This window comes from Pseudopodoces humilis, chromosome 14, assembly GCF_049639895.1.
Source record: "Pseudopodoces humilis isolate 2021_Gansu_Grassland_sample_001 chromosome 14, ASM4963989v1, whole genome shotgun sequence".
NCBI classification, from domain to species: Eukaryota; Metazoa; Chordata; class Aves; order Passeriformes; family Paridae; genus Pseudopodoces; species Pseudopodoces humilis.
The window spans coordinates 18,368,677-18,384,408 of NC_142213.1; the positions used below are offsets into that span (position 1 = coordinate 18,368,677).

The 15,732-nt window shown below is 41.5% G+C and overlaps 1 protein-coding gene across 2 annotated transcripts in view; it reads right to left on the reverse strand.

Annotated features, from left to right (window-relative positions):
- Positions 1–15,732, reverse strand: part of LOC102107979 (transcription initiation factor TFIID subunit 4-like) — a 145,169-nt gene that overhangs the window by 37,372 nt on the left and 92,065 nt on the right. For both annotated transcript variants that reach the window (XM_088062161.1, XM_088062160.1), the window contains one exon: positions 6,439–6,561. In XM_088062161.1, coding sequence (XP_087918287.1) covers positions 6,439–6,561 — 123 coding nt within the window. The remainder of the gene's footprint in view (positions 1–6,438; positions 6,562–15,732) is intronic.

Sequence of the window (15,732 nt, forward strand, 5' to 3'; positions counted from 1 at the left end):
TCACAAAATAAAACCAGAATTCTAAAAAAGCCCAGTTTGTGGTTATCATGGACTTAAACAAAGTTTGAATTAAATTTTTAAAAATGAAAACTCATTGCTGGGGGAATTGATTTTTAAATTCAATTTTAAATTGAAATCTCATTAATTTAAGAATAAGGAAAAAAGGTGTAATTATTAATTACAATAACATCTATAGAGTGTTCCAAAATATTGCTTTTTAAATAGATATCAACATGTTTATGGTGAATTATTTTAATATTTGATTTTGAAAACAGGAAGTAAAACAAAACAGAAGTAAAAGAGAAGTTGAAGCCAAACGTGAGATTTTCAAAGACTTATAAAGTAGTATACATGTAATTCCATTTAAAAAAAAAAGTGAGGACAGGCTCCTTTCTCCTGTCTCCTTGAAAATTCAAACCCATAAATTTAAGTGATAGTTTTGGGATACCTCAAATGAAATCATAACTGTCAGCAGCCATCATCCTGCACCAAAACAGGTCTGAGAGAACACTGCATTTTATCATGTCAGTGAGACATGGAGCAAAGAGTGCTTGAAAAGGTAATGATACAACAAACCATAAAAATTCTTCCTGCTCTGCTCCTAATCTACAGGCTTAAAAAGCACAAAAAGCAAACTTTAACTTCTTGATCCATAAATGCTTGCAAAATGTGTTCTGCTCCATTGTATCTCTTTCATATAACTCAAGTTTAACCAGTGTGATGGGGCTTTAGATTCCAGTGCTTTCTAAACATATCTTGACCACTTTAAACAAGCAGTAATTCATCAAGAGCCAGCAAGAAGACCAAGCTGAGACATGAGTTGTTGAACAAGTTGTTCCAAGGATTTTTGAAAGTGGATGCCATAAAATAAACTTTAGTTCCAGAAAGGTGAGGGAACTGCCTGAAGATCTGCTCAGAGAACAGCAATGCTGATGATTGGTGGTTTTCCCCAAAATAAAAGACTATCCCTTGGTTCCAGTTCTTTTGGATCTGTCAGGACCAGTTATGCCTCATATATTGGCTGATTCACAACCTTCTAAAGTGAGTGATACTCACTGAGTAGAAACTTTGGACAGAAGCCAAGGTACAACCCTCCTGTAACAGAGACTTCTGCAGGACACACTATTCATTTCTTACGGTTTAAAAGAGTGAGAAAGGAAGAAAACAAGGCCAAGTTTTCCAAGAGGCAGCTCATGTCTAACCAATTCCAAAGAGAAAATTACCTAGTATCCTGATTTCTTCTTAATATTGTGAAAATATTGACAATGGATTTGAGGAATAATTGCAGGTGTTGCTGAAATGTCCATGGATAACCCAAGCATGAAGTGAGAATGTCAGCTGAAATGGTGAAATGAACCACGTTCAGTATTGTATAACCAAAAAGAGATTGCAGTCAAAAGTACTTTTTTTAAGTACTTTGGTTAAGTACCACTTAACCCTGAATCCATCCTTACATTTCCACTTAGAAATCAGGAGTTACTAAAAGTATAAATAGGATAAATAGTATAAATAGTAACTTCTCTGTGTCTGCCTCTGGTACAACACAGATTTCCAAGTCTTAAAGCAGAATTTTAATCAGGTTTTGGACAAAACCTAAACATGAAAACAGCTTTAAAATACTCAAATTATACCATATGAAAGATTAATTTAATTAAAAAAAGTGGTGCCTCGTGCCCAAAATACATCTCACAATCACTTCAGCAATTAGCTTTTCTCTACACAAAACATCTCTGTTTTAACTGTTAGTTTTGGGACTTTCCAGGTATGCAAGAATATTATCTCTCCTGACTAATATAATGGCTGGAATATAATGGATGAGAAAACACACAAGAGTATCAGATCTCCCTTGAGCACTGGCCCAACATATGGTCCTGCACATTTTGAAAGATGGTATTTGGGATAGTTTGCTGAATATTCTTAAGATGACTGCTCTTCTGCTGTGTGAGGAAGAGGGCTTTTTCTTATCCCTAAAATGACTGTCTTCAATAAGCAGTGATTCACTGAACTAGCCCTGAAGCTGCCTTTGGAAGCTCAGTATTCAAAAACCATCTGTGCCAGCAAGTACCAGGAGAGGGTTTTCACTTGATATTTAAACAAATTATACCCTCAGATATTTCAAACATATACTCTGTATTTATGTATTTTGGGATACTAGCCATAGGTCTTGATGAAAAGCCAAATAATCTTAGTATTATTATTATTATTAAATACAGAAAAATACTTGTATTTAACCTCTACACTTTAATTCCATAATAAGAAATGAGAGACTTGAAAATATGCCAATTCTGCATTCATGCCACCTTAGCAGTACTCAAATATTTAGCTTGTAAAGCTATCTGACCTAGTCTTGCAATGGCTAATCCTTTTTAAAAAGCTTTAACTCTTACAATTACATGAAAATATCTATTTCATAAACAAAACAAAATTTTAATTCTAACTTTTAAAAGCCTTAGAATTCAAGAAAAAAAAAAACACACAGAAAATGTGAACTGTGTAGATTGAAAATCAAACAAAAAGCAATTAAGGTAAACAAAAGCAACTCAAACCTTTTATTTAACCTGACATTAGAGGTGCTTAGGGATGCCAAGTGAAGAGTTTCAGTGCTTGCTGTCCTGAATGTTGTAACCTCTTTGTGTCAGCCACCACTGAGTGCCACACGAGCATCACAGGACCACAGCACCCATCACACCTAGGCAGCTCTGCTGCTAAACACCACATGGGCCAGGATCCTTAGATACCTAACTTGATAATCACATGCTAAATTCCAAAAAGCTGTGACTTTAAAAGATATTTTCCAAGAATTTTTGTCTAGTATTACTAAAGAAATTGAAAACCCCTAAAAAATTCCACAAATGCAGTAATTTCAACTCTGCCTGGCAGAGAAGCTGAATCCATCCAAAGGTATCTCGCTTCTCTTTACCTCTACTCCTTCACTCTTGATCTAAACCCCATTATAATAATGAGCAGGCTGAATTACTGATGAGCTGCTGGCTGCTACAGAGGCAGCTGTGTTTCTAGCAGATCATCTAAAATACCAGCAGACACGAAAGGTACTAAAAAGGAAGCGAATGAAGTGCAGGTGATCTCACATTTGCTGTCTCTGGCTGGCTGTAAGTTCCTTTTCCAGTGTTCACTGGGCTCTAGGCCAAGCTACTCCAACAAGCAAAGCTGCAACTATTCACTTTTTACTCGTGTTAGATCAGTCTTCTTCCTATTTATTGAATGGAGATGGGTCAGCCCAGGGTGCATGAGCCAGGGCCAAGCAAAGGGAAGGGGCAGGAATGCAGGGACTGGGATAGAGCTCACAGTGCCATTAGCCCAGGCCACTTTGTATTCATGGTCTGAAACCAGTCACTCACTTGCTGGCAGTGCTATCTGGGGACACCGAGACCCTGCTCATCCACTGTTTTACAAAATGTTTTTCCCATGTTTTGGAAAGGCATTTTTTATATGGTTGCATGTAGAAGCAAATTTAAAAAAACAAAACAAAACAAACATGTAAAAATAACCTCACTCCAAAACTGCTGATTTTCCATGTCCCCAAGTAAAAGCAGTAAAAAAAAACATTATCTGTACTTGTCCAGGAAAGAAAATTGATGGGCCTGGTCTTGATAATTTATAATAATCCTGCCATTAAAAAAAAAATTTTAAAAAAAAAGTCTGTTTAGCTATGGCTTGAAAACAAGCAAAGAAGTTCAGATGAGCTCTGGCAATGTGAGACAGAGAACAAGTTTAAAGAAAAAGCTCTCAAACTGCTGGTAAAAAATACTTACAGTTATTAATACAAGCCTTTTCACATTTCCAAGAGCTGTAGAAGAGCTATGTCTCTCTGTGTAAATAAGGAAATACTAATCTTTACCATCAACTTCTTAAGTAGAATATCCACCACTACTCCTAAATCAACCTCCTGCTCAGATAAAAAGGGTATTATTAAAGAGATCCAACTTCCAAAAATAAATTGTTGGTATTCCTGTTAAACCAAGAAGCTGGACTGAAACCCACAGCACTTTTCACTGAAAAATGGCCAATGCAACTAAGCGTCAAACAAGTTCAGAAAAGGGGAAAAAGAAAAAGGAACATGCCAGGGTGGGATGTATAAATGACATCTCTTTGGATCAGTAAACATGCAGGGTCCCAGCTACAACAAAAGTAGACAGTAAGTCAAAAAACATTAGTGAGGAGACTAGCAACAATTCAAAAACTGGGTATTTTGACCAAGAAAAAAGGGGAGGCCAAAAAAACTCTGGCCAAGTCAGACCTCGCAAGCAGAGATTATCAGCAGCAAGGGCTTTAAGCAGCTTAGAAATTGCTGGGAGAAATCAGCATGTCATAGACCATGGAGGAGGTTGGATATTTGAAGGTGGAATTGGGCTAAGGGGGTGTTGGTACCACAGAACACAGAATCATAATGATGTTTATAATCTCCAGAAACCCAAAGAAGAGCTATCAGACAGTCCTAAACAAATAATACAAAATCCCAGTACCTTTTTACAGTGAAACATTTTGGAGGAGTTGAGTTTATTTCTGCACAGCAGCCCTAATAAGCTCAGAAGAATAGCAGAAAGGGAGTTTCTAGGAGCCAAGCTGTGTGACACAGCCTCTACAGCACTTTAGGTCCTATTCCCTACAAAAGACATTGAATAATGCAGATCCAGTTTCCAAGACCTGGAAATCAGCTTCCTGCCAGCCATCTATATGAGCTGGCCAGGATGGTTAGGAGCTAGGAGGAGAGGGATGGCAGCAAATCCATCTGAACTGGCACACAATTCATGGCTCCGGGAAATCCATGGACCGGCAAAAACTTCAAGGATAGCTTGCCAATTGAACAATACAGTTGTTCAGCAAAATTTGGGCTAGGAGAGCAGAAAAAGGAAGCAAAAAAATATCCAGAAGCCTTTGGAATTTGCCCCAGACCTTTCTTTTTCCTTGAATCAGTATAGCAAGAGAAGGAGGAGGAGCTTCTGGAGAGGGAAGCTGTTCATCATAATCCATTCAGATATGGACCTCTGATGAAAGTGCTTCACTCACTGAAGTTGATCCAAATTTTGTTCATCAAATTATTAATACTTACGAAATATTTCTTTTTTTAAAGAGACAATAGATAATAAAAATTAAATTCTGTTCCTTAGGAGAAAATACTACTTTGGTGAAGGGTCCATGTCCATCTGAAGGGGTCCATGTATTATTAGAAGGTTTAAATTATTTTTTAAAGAGGGAAAGCCAAAGCTATGAACACCCAGTTGAGCCTTCTAATGAAGGTTCTTTGGGCCTATTGATGTAAGATTTGTTACAGCTGCATGTGAAGGAGAATAGAATTCTTCACTGAAGATAAAGAAGGGAGACTGAAAGGAAGGGAATAAAAGGAGAACACAAAACCTGGGGAACTCCCTCAGTCTGAAACAAATTTTACCAGAAATGGGAGCACCTCCTACGTATCTGAAGTCCTAAGTCAATTTTAGAGTATAAACAAGATCCACTTCTGTTCCTAGCTCAGCTAATTCCCTAGCACTAATCTTAGCACACGAAAAGAGAGAGAAGTCAGATAAAAGCTATCCAAAATGGGAAACAAAAAGGCCTTTGGAAATGCCTGGCATTTAGACAGTCAAATGTCTGAGCCAAAACTGTTAGTTTAGTTATTCAAAACAAAATGTTTGCATTTTCCTCAGAACAGGCATGTAATAGGGAGAATTCCTCTGACTCCACTGCGTGGGCAGACTCAGCAGAACGAAAAGCAGCCCAAGTGAATCTGTACTAAACCACACAGTGCTCTTACAGAGCCACCCACAGCAGTGGGACCACATCACCCTGGCTCTCCACCTCGCTTAATACAGATCAGGCTTTCAATTTTACATTTATTGTGTAGCACAGCTACTTGTTCACTTAAATTAACAGGAGAATCATGCTAAAGAATCCAATCCTATTTCTAGAGCACAGTATTCTTATGGAAATTAGATTTTAGCATGATTATAAACTCATCTTTGCAGTGGTGGGGGACACCTTGTCATTCTGGAAGAAGTTTATACACATATTTATCATAAATCCATGGTATTACTACAAGCTCATGGTTCAAGCTGTAAGCAAGACTACAGTTATGGTTTTTAACATACTTCTTCATTCCCTACTCTTTTTGGGTTTTTTCAGATCATGCAGAGGAGAAAACAGATATAAAACCAGTGAACCAGTTTAAAACCTACACTTCACATTTAAAAATATTCTCTGAAATATATTTTTAAAATATTCTTTAATTATCTGCTGAAAGTTCACACTTGAAAATACAACTAAAAGGAGATGCCGTTTTAACCGTGGCAAGATAAGCTGGGCTCCTGGTGCCAATGTGCACTTCCAAATGACACAGCTCCCTGACAGCAGCAGGAGCAGCTCCAGCTGTTCCCCCGAGGTTCTGAAGGAGGGATTTCCCTCAGCCTGGTACACACATACCTCTCCTCCGATGGTGAGCAGCCCAGGTGCATCCAGCTTCCGTTTCTTGCGGGGACCGATGGCTGCCAGAGCCGTCAGGTTGGCATCCCTCTGCCTCATCTGGGCAAGCTCTTGCTGCTGCATCTGTCACACAGGGAAAGAACTCTCTTTAGTTTCTATTCTGTTGCCATATCAAAAAGTTATCTTCAGACCTGTGAGCATCAGCTACAAGTCACACATGAGCAATCCCTGAGAGTATTTTACTGTTCTCGGTACTATTTTAGCAGCCTGGCCATAGAGGAATAATGAAGATACCAAAGTGCTCGTGTCTTTTCACAAGATTTCTGCTTCCAAATATCTCAACTGTTTCCAAAACCACCATTCTTTTCATTAAAAACTGTCTTAGCAAGCACTATATATTAACTACACATCTCCAGTTTAAGACTAATATAAAGAACATAAATATCAATTAAAATCCTTAAAAAAAACTCCATTTTTATCTTGTATTTATTTCGAATAGTTTAAACATGCTTGATGTTTTCTTAAAAAAAAAATCTAAATTAATAAAATATCTCTATCTAAATGCTAGCCAAAGGTACACAAAACCTTTACAAACTGAATTTACAGTGCTTTCTGGGCTTAGGCTTTAGGTAAGAATACATTTGACTAGTTTGAAGCAGCTGCCAGCTGTATTATGTAACAATGTAGCACACTACAGAAACCAGGAGAAAATGCTCTGGACAGCAGAGAGATGAGACTGCATATTCACTGTAAATATGTATCATCATTTCAGTGTTAATGATAAGTGTCATATTCCCAGGAACACTAATATTTTAATAAATATTCTGATCAATACCACACAAGAATAACTGATTAGGCAACACAGTATATTATTTTAATTAGATAAAAGCATTCATAGCTCTTAGCAATAATTCGTATTAATCTCAAAACTTTGGGTTTGCACAATCTGTCAATAAACTGAGAGGTGTTTGCTTTCCAGTCCCACTGATGTCACTCTTGTCCCCCTTCAGCAGCAGTGCACAAAAAAACACCTCAAGAAATTCAGTGGTGATAATAAAAACATTGTAGGATACAGGATAATCAAGAATTCTTCACTGAAATGGAACTGAAGTGACAAGCAGAGGTAGAAGAGGCTCAGCCATTACCTACACATGATCTGCAAGCAGGGCCTGAAGTATCTCACCCAATGTCAAAAGGAAAGGAACTTTAAGCAACAAAGTGCCTGTGTGGGATCTGTTATCTCCACCCAGCTCTGCCCAGAAAAAGCAGATCCACCTCACACCTCCCGTTCAGTGCAGCCTCAATGTGTTCATTTAGCAGTCAGTGCACTTGTGACCAAGCCCTGAGCCTGGGCACCTTTGGTCACAGGCTCACCACGAGTGTCCCAGGCTCCAGGGGCTGCTCCAGGGCCCAGCACAGGCAGAGCTGGGGAGGGCTGGAGGTGCCAGAGAGTCCCTGCAGGGCAGCACCGAGGAACTGGGGCGAGCAAGCTATGAGTGTGAGCTGTGAGTGTGAGCTGTGTGAGTGTGAGCTGTGTGAGCTGTGAGCTGTGAGTGTGAGCTGTGTGAGCTGTGTGAGCTGTGTGAGTGTGAGCTGTGAGTGTGAGCTGTGTGAGCTGTGAGTGTGAGCTGTGTGAGTGTGAGCTGTGTGAACTGAGTGTGAGCTGTGTGAGCTGTGAGTGAGCTGTGTGAGCTGTGTGAGTGTGAGCTGTGAGTGTGAGCTGTGTGAGCTGTGTGAGTGTGAGCTGTGAGTGTGAGCTGTGAGTGTGAGCTGTGTGAGCTGTGAGTGTGAGCTGTGTGAGTGTGAGCTGTGAGTGTGAGCTGTGTGAGTGTGAGCTGTGAGTGTGAGCTGTGAGTGTGAGCTGTGTGAGTGTGAGCTGTGAGTGTGAGCTGTGAGTGTGAGCTGTGAGTGTGAGCTGTGTGAGTGTGAGCTGTGAGTGTGAGCTGTGAGTGTGAGCTGTGTGAGTGTGAGCTGTGAGTGTGAGCTGTGTGAGTGTGAGCTGTGAGTGTGAGCTGTGTGAGTGTGAGCTGTGTGAGTGTGAGCTGTGAGTGTGAGCTGTGTGAGCTGTGAGTGTGAGCTGTGTGAGTGTGAGCTGTGAGTGTGAGCTGTGAGTGTGAGCTGTGTGAGTGTGAGCTGTGAGTGTGAGCTGTGTGAGCTGTGAGTGTGAGCTGTGTGAGTGTGAGCTGTGAGTGTGAGCTGTGAGTGTGAGCTGTGTGAGTGTGAGCTGTGAGTGTGAGCTGTGAGTGTGAGCTGTGTGAGCTGTGTGAGTGTGAGCTGTGTGAGTGTGAGCTGTGTGAGTGTGAGCTGAGTGTGAGCTGTGAGTGTGAGCTGTGAGTATGAGCTGTGTGAGTGTGAGCTGTGAGTGTGAGCTGTGAGCTGTGTGAGTGTGAGCTGTGTGAGCTGTGTGAGCTGTGAGTGTGAGCTGTGTGAGCTGTGTGAGTGTGAGCTGTGAGTGTGAGCTGTGTGAGCTGTGAGTGTGAGCTGTGAGTGTGAGCTGTGTGAGCTGTGAGTGTGAGCTGTGTGAGCTGTGAGTGTGAGCTGTGAGTGTGAGCTGTGAGTGTGAGGTGTGAGCTGTGGAGTGTGAGCTGTGAGTGTGAGCTGTGTGAGCTGTGTGAGTGTGAGCTGTGAGTGTGAGCTGTGTGAGCTGTGAGTGTGAGCTGTGAGTGTGAGCTGTGTGAGCTGTGAGTGTGAGCTGTGTGAGCTGTGAGTGTGAGCTGTGAGTGTGAGCTGTGAGTGTGAGGTGTGAGTGTGAGGTGTGAGCTGTGGAGTGTGAGCTGTGAGTGTGAGCTGTGTGAACTGAGTGTGAGCTGTGTGAGCTGTGAGTGTGAGCTGTGTGTGAGCTGTGAGAGCTGTGAGCTGAGTGTGAGCTGTGAGTGTGAGCTGTGAGTGTGAGCTGTGTGAGTGTGAGCTGTGTGAGTGTGAGCTGTGTGAGCTGTGAGCTGTGTGAGCTGTGAGTGTGAGCTGTGTGAGTGTGAGCTGTGAGTGTGAGCTGTGTGAGTGTGAGTGTGAGCTGTGTGAGTGTGAGCTGTGTGAGTGTGAGCTGTGTGAGTGTGAGCTGTGAGTGTGAGCTGTGAGTGTGAGCTGTGTGAGCGTGAGCTGAGTGTGAGCTGTGTGAGTGTGAGCTGTGAGTGTGAGCTGTGTGAGTGTGAGCTGTGAGTGTGAGCTGTGTGAGTGTGAGCTGTGAGTGTGAGCTGTGAGTGTGAGCTGTGTGAGCGTGAGCTGAGTGTGAGCTGTGTGAGTGTGAGCTGTGTGAGTGTGAGCTGTGTGAGTGTGAGCTGTGAGTGTGAGCTGTGAGTGTGAGCTGTGTGAGCGTGAGCTGAGTGTGAGCTGTGTGAGTGTGAGCTGTGAGTGTGAGCTGTGTGAGTGTGAGCTGTGTGAGCTGAGTGTGAGCTGTGAGTGTGAGCTGTGTGAGTGTGAGCTGTGAGAGCTGTGAGTGTGAGCTGTGAGTGTGAGCTGTGTGAGTGTGAGCTGTGAGAGCTGTGAGCTGTGTGTGGGCTGTGTGAGCGTGCCCAGAGCTGGGCACAGCACTCAAGGTGGGGCCAGCCCTGCCCTGCTCCTGCTGCCCACACTGCTGCTGATCCAGGCCGGGAGGTCTCTTGCCCACCTGGGCACAGCTGGGCTCACCTGGGCACAGCTGGGCTCACCTGGGCTCACCTGGGCACAGCTGGGCAGAGCTGGGCTCACCTGGGCACAGCTGGGCTCACCTGGGCACAGCTGGGCAGAGCTGGGCTCACCTGGGCACAGCTGGGCTCATGCTCAGCTGTTGACAACCAGCACTGGCACCTCCCCCATCTTTGTCAGCAATGGGGACACCAGGAACAAGTGCAGACTCAGCAACCTGAGCTGGAAGTGGGAATGTTCTGCCTGGAGAACAGAAGGCTCCAGAAAGACCTCACTGGGGCTTTCCAGTGCCTGAAGGGAGCTGACAAGGAAGACAGAGAGGGACTTGGGACAAGGGTCTGGAGTGACAGGACATGAGGGAACAGCTTCACACTGAGAGAGTGTGGATTTGGATGAGATACAAGGAAAAAATCCTTCCCTGGGAGGGTGCTGAGCTCCTGGCACAGGTTGCCCAGAGAAGCAACCCTCCACCCTTGGGAGTGCCAAAGGCTGGACAGGGCTTGGAGCAACCTAGGACAGTAGAAGGGTCTGCCCATGGCAGATGATATCTAAGATCCCCTCCAAACCAAACCATTCTATATTTTCACATTCTTCAGAAAACTGAATTCAGTCATTTAGATTTTGAAACCCCATTTTTCACACTTTTATGCTATATATTTTGCAAGCACAGTTATTATCATAACTTCTGTATAACATTATCTAAAAATACACATCTCATCTACAGGGTAAAAAAATTTCCTAAATACAAAAAAGAAATGTAGAAAAATATCTAAATAATAGTGCAAAGGTCTATATATACTTCTCTTTGCCAACTCATATTAGGTTTTTAGCTCAAATATCTTTGGCTCTCTTCCAGATTAAATGCCAGTTAGACAGAGCTGCCCGCTTACCCTTTCAAGGTAGATAGCAACAGTGGTGAGCTCTAATCATTTACAAAGGTCATGATCGGAAGCTAGCCCGTAAGCAGTCATTTAAAATTCGATTGATCCCTATTTGTAGTCAGGGAAAGAAAATGGACATTTCAGCTGTATTGTAATTATGAGGCTTCAAGGCAACTGTAAATAGATGTGCAAATCTAGATACTGGCAAATACCTTAGAGAAGAAATTATTACTATAGTATAACATATATCCAGGAAAGGTTGAAGATAAAACTGCATATAAAAAAAGATCAATCATCTTTTTGCTAATTTGCCTTGCTTGCCAGCCTACAAGGGTTATCACAATTATCAGAAGTCTGATGAATATTTAAGCAAGGGCCAACTGGCTTAGAGTGATCTCAGACGAAGTTGTCAAGCTTTGCAGAATAAGAAATTTTACACGGGAGTAAGTATTCGTTTCCTGGGAGGTGCAGGTCAGAAATACAGTCTGATAGATAACTGGTATCATGGAAAGGTTATATGAATATTGTATCAGTATCTTATCCAAAGTCACCATTTTCAAGCCCACAGGAAGTTAAGACTTGGCTCTCTGTGCTGCCTGTACTACACTGTACCCTGGCTGTTTCCATGTGGAATATCAGCACACAGTGCCTCTTGTCGGCTTTTCTGGCACATGTAAATTGTAAAGCAAAACATGCCATTTCTCTCAATTTCCCGTAGTGGGATAAAGCTTGCCCTCACTTTGAAACCTACAAACTGATGCTGTTTTACCATGAAAATATGGAATAGCTTCAAGAGTCTGCAGAAAGGTTTGCACTCATCTATTCCTCAGGTTCTTTGTTCTTTCTTTTTTAAACAGTGAGAAAAGCTAAAGATGGTTCTTGATATCATATACTAATTTTGACAAATGCACAGATTTTCCACTACCTATAATTCATTACCTGACAGGACACCTGGCTCAACAGACAGAGCCAAAGGAGCTGGGCTCTGTTCTACCCACACTGGGTGAATACTGGTAAGATTTTGTTCTTCACCCCCCTGTGTCTCTCACCCCACATCACCCAGCTTGTCTGTGGCTGCTGTGGGCTCTCCAGATGAGGATCCTCCTCCACTACGTGCCTCACTTACCATCAAGCCCCAGTGGGCTGAACAGACATTACTTTAATACAAATAAGGAATATGCTGCCAGCTACAAAAGATCCAGACAAAAGCACAATACAGTTTCTGATACTGGTTTAACAGCACACACCATGGTAAACTACAGCAGGAAAGAGTGACCTTGTGTAACCTTCATGAATGCTGATCAAAAAATATCCAATACATCAAACCCATCATCAGCGAGATCACAGTACCCCGATGTTTTATAGCATAGTGGCTGAAGTGCTGAAAACATTTGATAAATACTGTAGTGCACAAATTCTCAACAATCTTTTATAAATTACCACTGGTGGTTTTTCAGGTTTTCTTTAAAGCTCATCTGAAAGCAGAGAATCATAAAATTACTTTTAAAAAATAATCAGAAGAGTTATGATTCTGCTGCTGGTTCCCAACAGAGGCCTTCATCTTGCAGAGATCAGTGGATTCCAGCTAACAGGAGAGCATCACTGTGCACTGTTATCAATGAATCTGCTTACAAGAAAACATCTTTGCAGTTTATGGATACTTATTAGCAAGACATTTGCCAAGACCTTATTTAACATCCCAGACCACCCTTTAACACCCCACTATTGCTGGCTTCATCATACCCCTATTCCAACTTTCTCTTTTTTCCAAGTCACATACTTCTGTTTTTTCATAGCCTACATCAGATTACCTGCAGCAGTCTCTTTCCTACCCTACCTTTTCATGAAAAATATTATCCCCAATCATAATCTCTGTTAAAAAGAAGTTTTTTAAAAAGCAGTACCTTGGCTTTGGTTCAAAGGAGGGGACACTGACAGCAGATGCACACCCTGGCCTGTTCTCCCCAGTGCACTCTGGAATCACACTCTGTGTCAAGTGGAAATCACTTTGCAAACAGTTTTGCTTACCTGGTTCCACAGTAATCACCCTCTGAATTCTCAGCACTAAGAATAACACTAATAAAATGTCACCATCTTCAGTGTTCTGAAATTACTCTTAGAACTACCTGTAAAACTAAAGCTACTAAAGCTTCTTACTTTACATAATCAATTATATTTTCAAGTTAACGAAGCAGCCTGTTATTACAATGCAGTTTATCTTCTAAGCCAGCTACTAATTTCTGGATATTTAAACAAATGAACCACCTGTTACTATCTGTACATCCTGATAAAATAATTTCCTGTTACTTAACATGATTTACCAGAAATGAATCTAACTACATCAACCAACAAGATGCAATCGTTTGATAGCTGCATTCATTCACACTCTCATTTTCATATTGGGCTGCTGATGCAAAAGCTTTCTTGAACTTGCCTCTATCACAAATAATATGGATATACTCATCAATAGCATATTAAAATTTCTGCCCTCTGGGAAGAAAGCAATGTTTCAATTCAGAACCACACTCATTAACAACAATTAACTTTTTTGAAAGTAAAAATATTTATCTAAAACACAGACAAATACCCCAATATATTATGCAAGAAAAATGCTTACAAATTAGATACTGTTCCTTGCTCCTTATCAAATCCAATGTATTTTTAGCATGCCATTTACTTACTGGGAAATTTCTCATTTGATGAAAAGTACACCGTAAGAACAAAGCATTATTCTGAACAATGGTATTTTCTTGGGATGGTGGCACAGCATTAAAACTCCAGAAAGAACACCACTTCACCACTTTAATAAAGTGCAGCTAACCACAGAAGTTCTAAAATTCTAGTTTGTTTTCTGTAGATCATTATTTGTTATGATACATTTAGGTATTTAAGAAAGAAGTGCCACAAGCCATATGCCACAAGGAAGACAGCCATATGCCTATGTGAAGTATAAACATTAGATCTTAAAAGCTAGGTTTAGTCATTTCCAAAAACCAAAAATGCACTTATTTGTCAGGCAAAACCCAGGCAAAAAGAAGTGAGCTTTGTCTAAAGCAGAGATGGAGATAAAATATGGGTACAAGCTGTAGCTGCTAAGGAATAAGAGAAATTTCCTTCCATATGATCAGAAAGTAAGAGGACAGCTGGAACTCTTAAAAATCCTAGCCCACATATAAATACCTTCAAAAATTAAAGGGAGAAGAGGGAGTAGGATCACATGAGAGAAAGGTCAATGAGGTGCTTCTGTGCCTACAGGCAGAATCCAGGGATGTTTTTTGGCCAAGAAGGAAAATAACCCAGTGACAGAGACTCAGAGATGATTGTGAAGATAAAGAAGAAGAAAAAGCTTAAGGAAGTAGTCATGTATGTTTAAATACTGCCAATACAGGATTTGATAAGGGAATAGAAGCCAAGTTGTAACAGTAAGTTTCTGTAGTCACAGAGCCAACTCAGCCCACCAGGATCTACATTTTATCCACTTCCAATTCCCAACTTCAGAAACACCAGCTAAGAAGAAACAAGAGGAGGCTCCCAGCACCACAGAAGCTATAAATAAATATCCACGGCATCCATGGGTGAAGACAGGCAGCAGTGAACCCCAAGCAGGAAGCTGGCAACCGAGGGTGCTAAATGGCAGAAATGTTTGATGAAAGCAAGATCATATAAACAATGATTTAAGCATTGATTTCTAGCCAATGGGCATCAATGGAAATCCCTCCTAATTCTGCTTGCGATGGATGGCTTAATTCCTGATAACAGGGTCATATGCTGAGAAAAACTTGTCTGAATTGATGGTTCTGTACCATGTATCTATCAGTCCCAGACAGTGATTACAACCCCTGGAAAAACAGTTTTTCTGCTGATGAGTGCCTGAAATGTGGAACCATTACACATGTCCTAAGATGCCCACAACAGAAGGTACAATTAAAAATGAAATTCATTGAAAATGCTGGCAGGAACCTCAAGAAGTCCAGGAAAGGCTGGCTGCCTCAGTGAATTTCAGGGAGCCTCACAAAGCAGCTGGGGTGTGCAGCAGGTCTGTGCTGTCCCCCAGCCCTGCTCTGCTGCTGAACCCTCTGGGGCTCAGCACAGCTCCAGTGCCTGCTAAGGAACTGCTCCGAGTACTGAAGCACTGCAAAAACACCAGAGCAGAGAGGTTTTACCTGTGTAACAGCAGCTCATACACCAAACACATTCCATGAGACTTCTCAACATTCCCAGCTCTGACAAATTGTATCTGATTTTCTTCAGTACAAAGCTGGATGCTGCTCCCTCACAAGTGTTCTACAAATCAGTAAAAGCTCCAGCTGTCCCCTGCGATGGCTGCACATCTATCTGAACTACATCAAGATTTTTCTTTACTGAGAAAGGTGTTTGTTGGGTTTCAGTGGGGGGAGTTTCTCCTTTTTCTTACCCACACACTTTTAACAGCAGTTGAAAATTATTGCATAGCGTTAGGAAAAAAATCACCCTGGGCAAAGACCAAGCTGGGAATGTTTCAGCCTGGAGAAGACTGTTTCTCAAAATAATGAGCATCTGAACACAGTTCTGGAATCTTAACTGGGGTACTCTGGACCAAGCATCTTTCCTACAACAGACATTTCTGTTTATTACGTCTAATTTCATTATGTTTTACAAGTTTACTCAAATTTTCCATCTAAATGTGTCCTATTACTTTCAAGACAATGTGTCAAACTCAGATACAGAAAATGCCAGGTGCATCCTGCCTTTTATTTTTATTTTTCCCTGAAATTAAAAGCTTTAATTATAATTCTCCCCAGTCTTATATGGG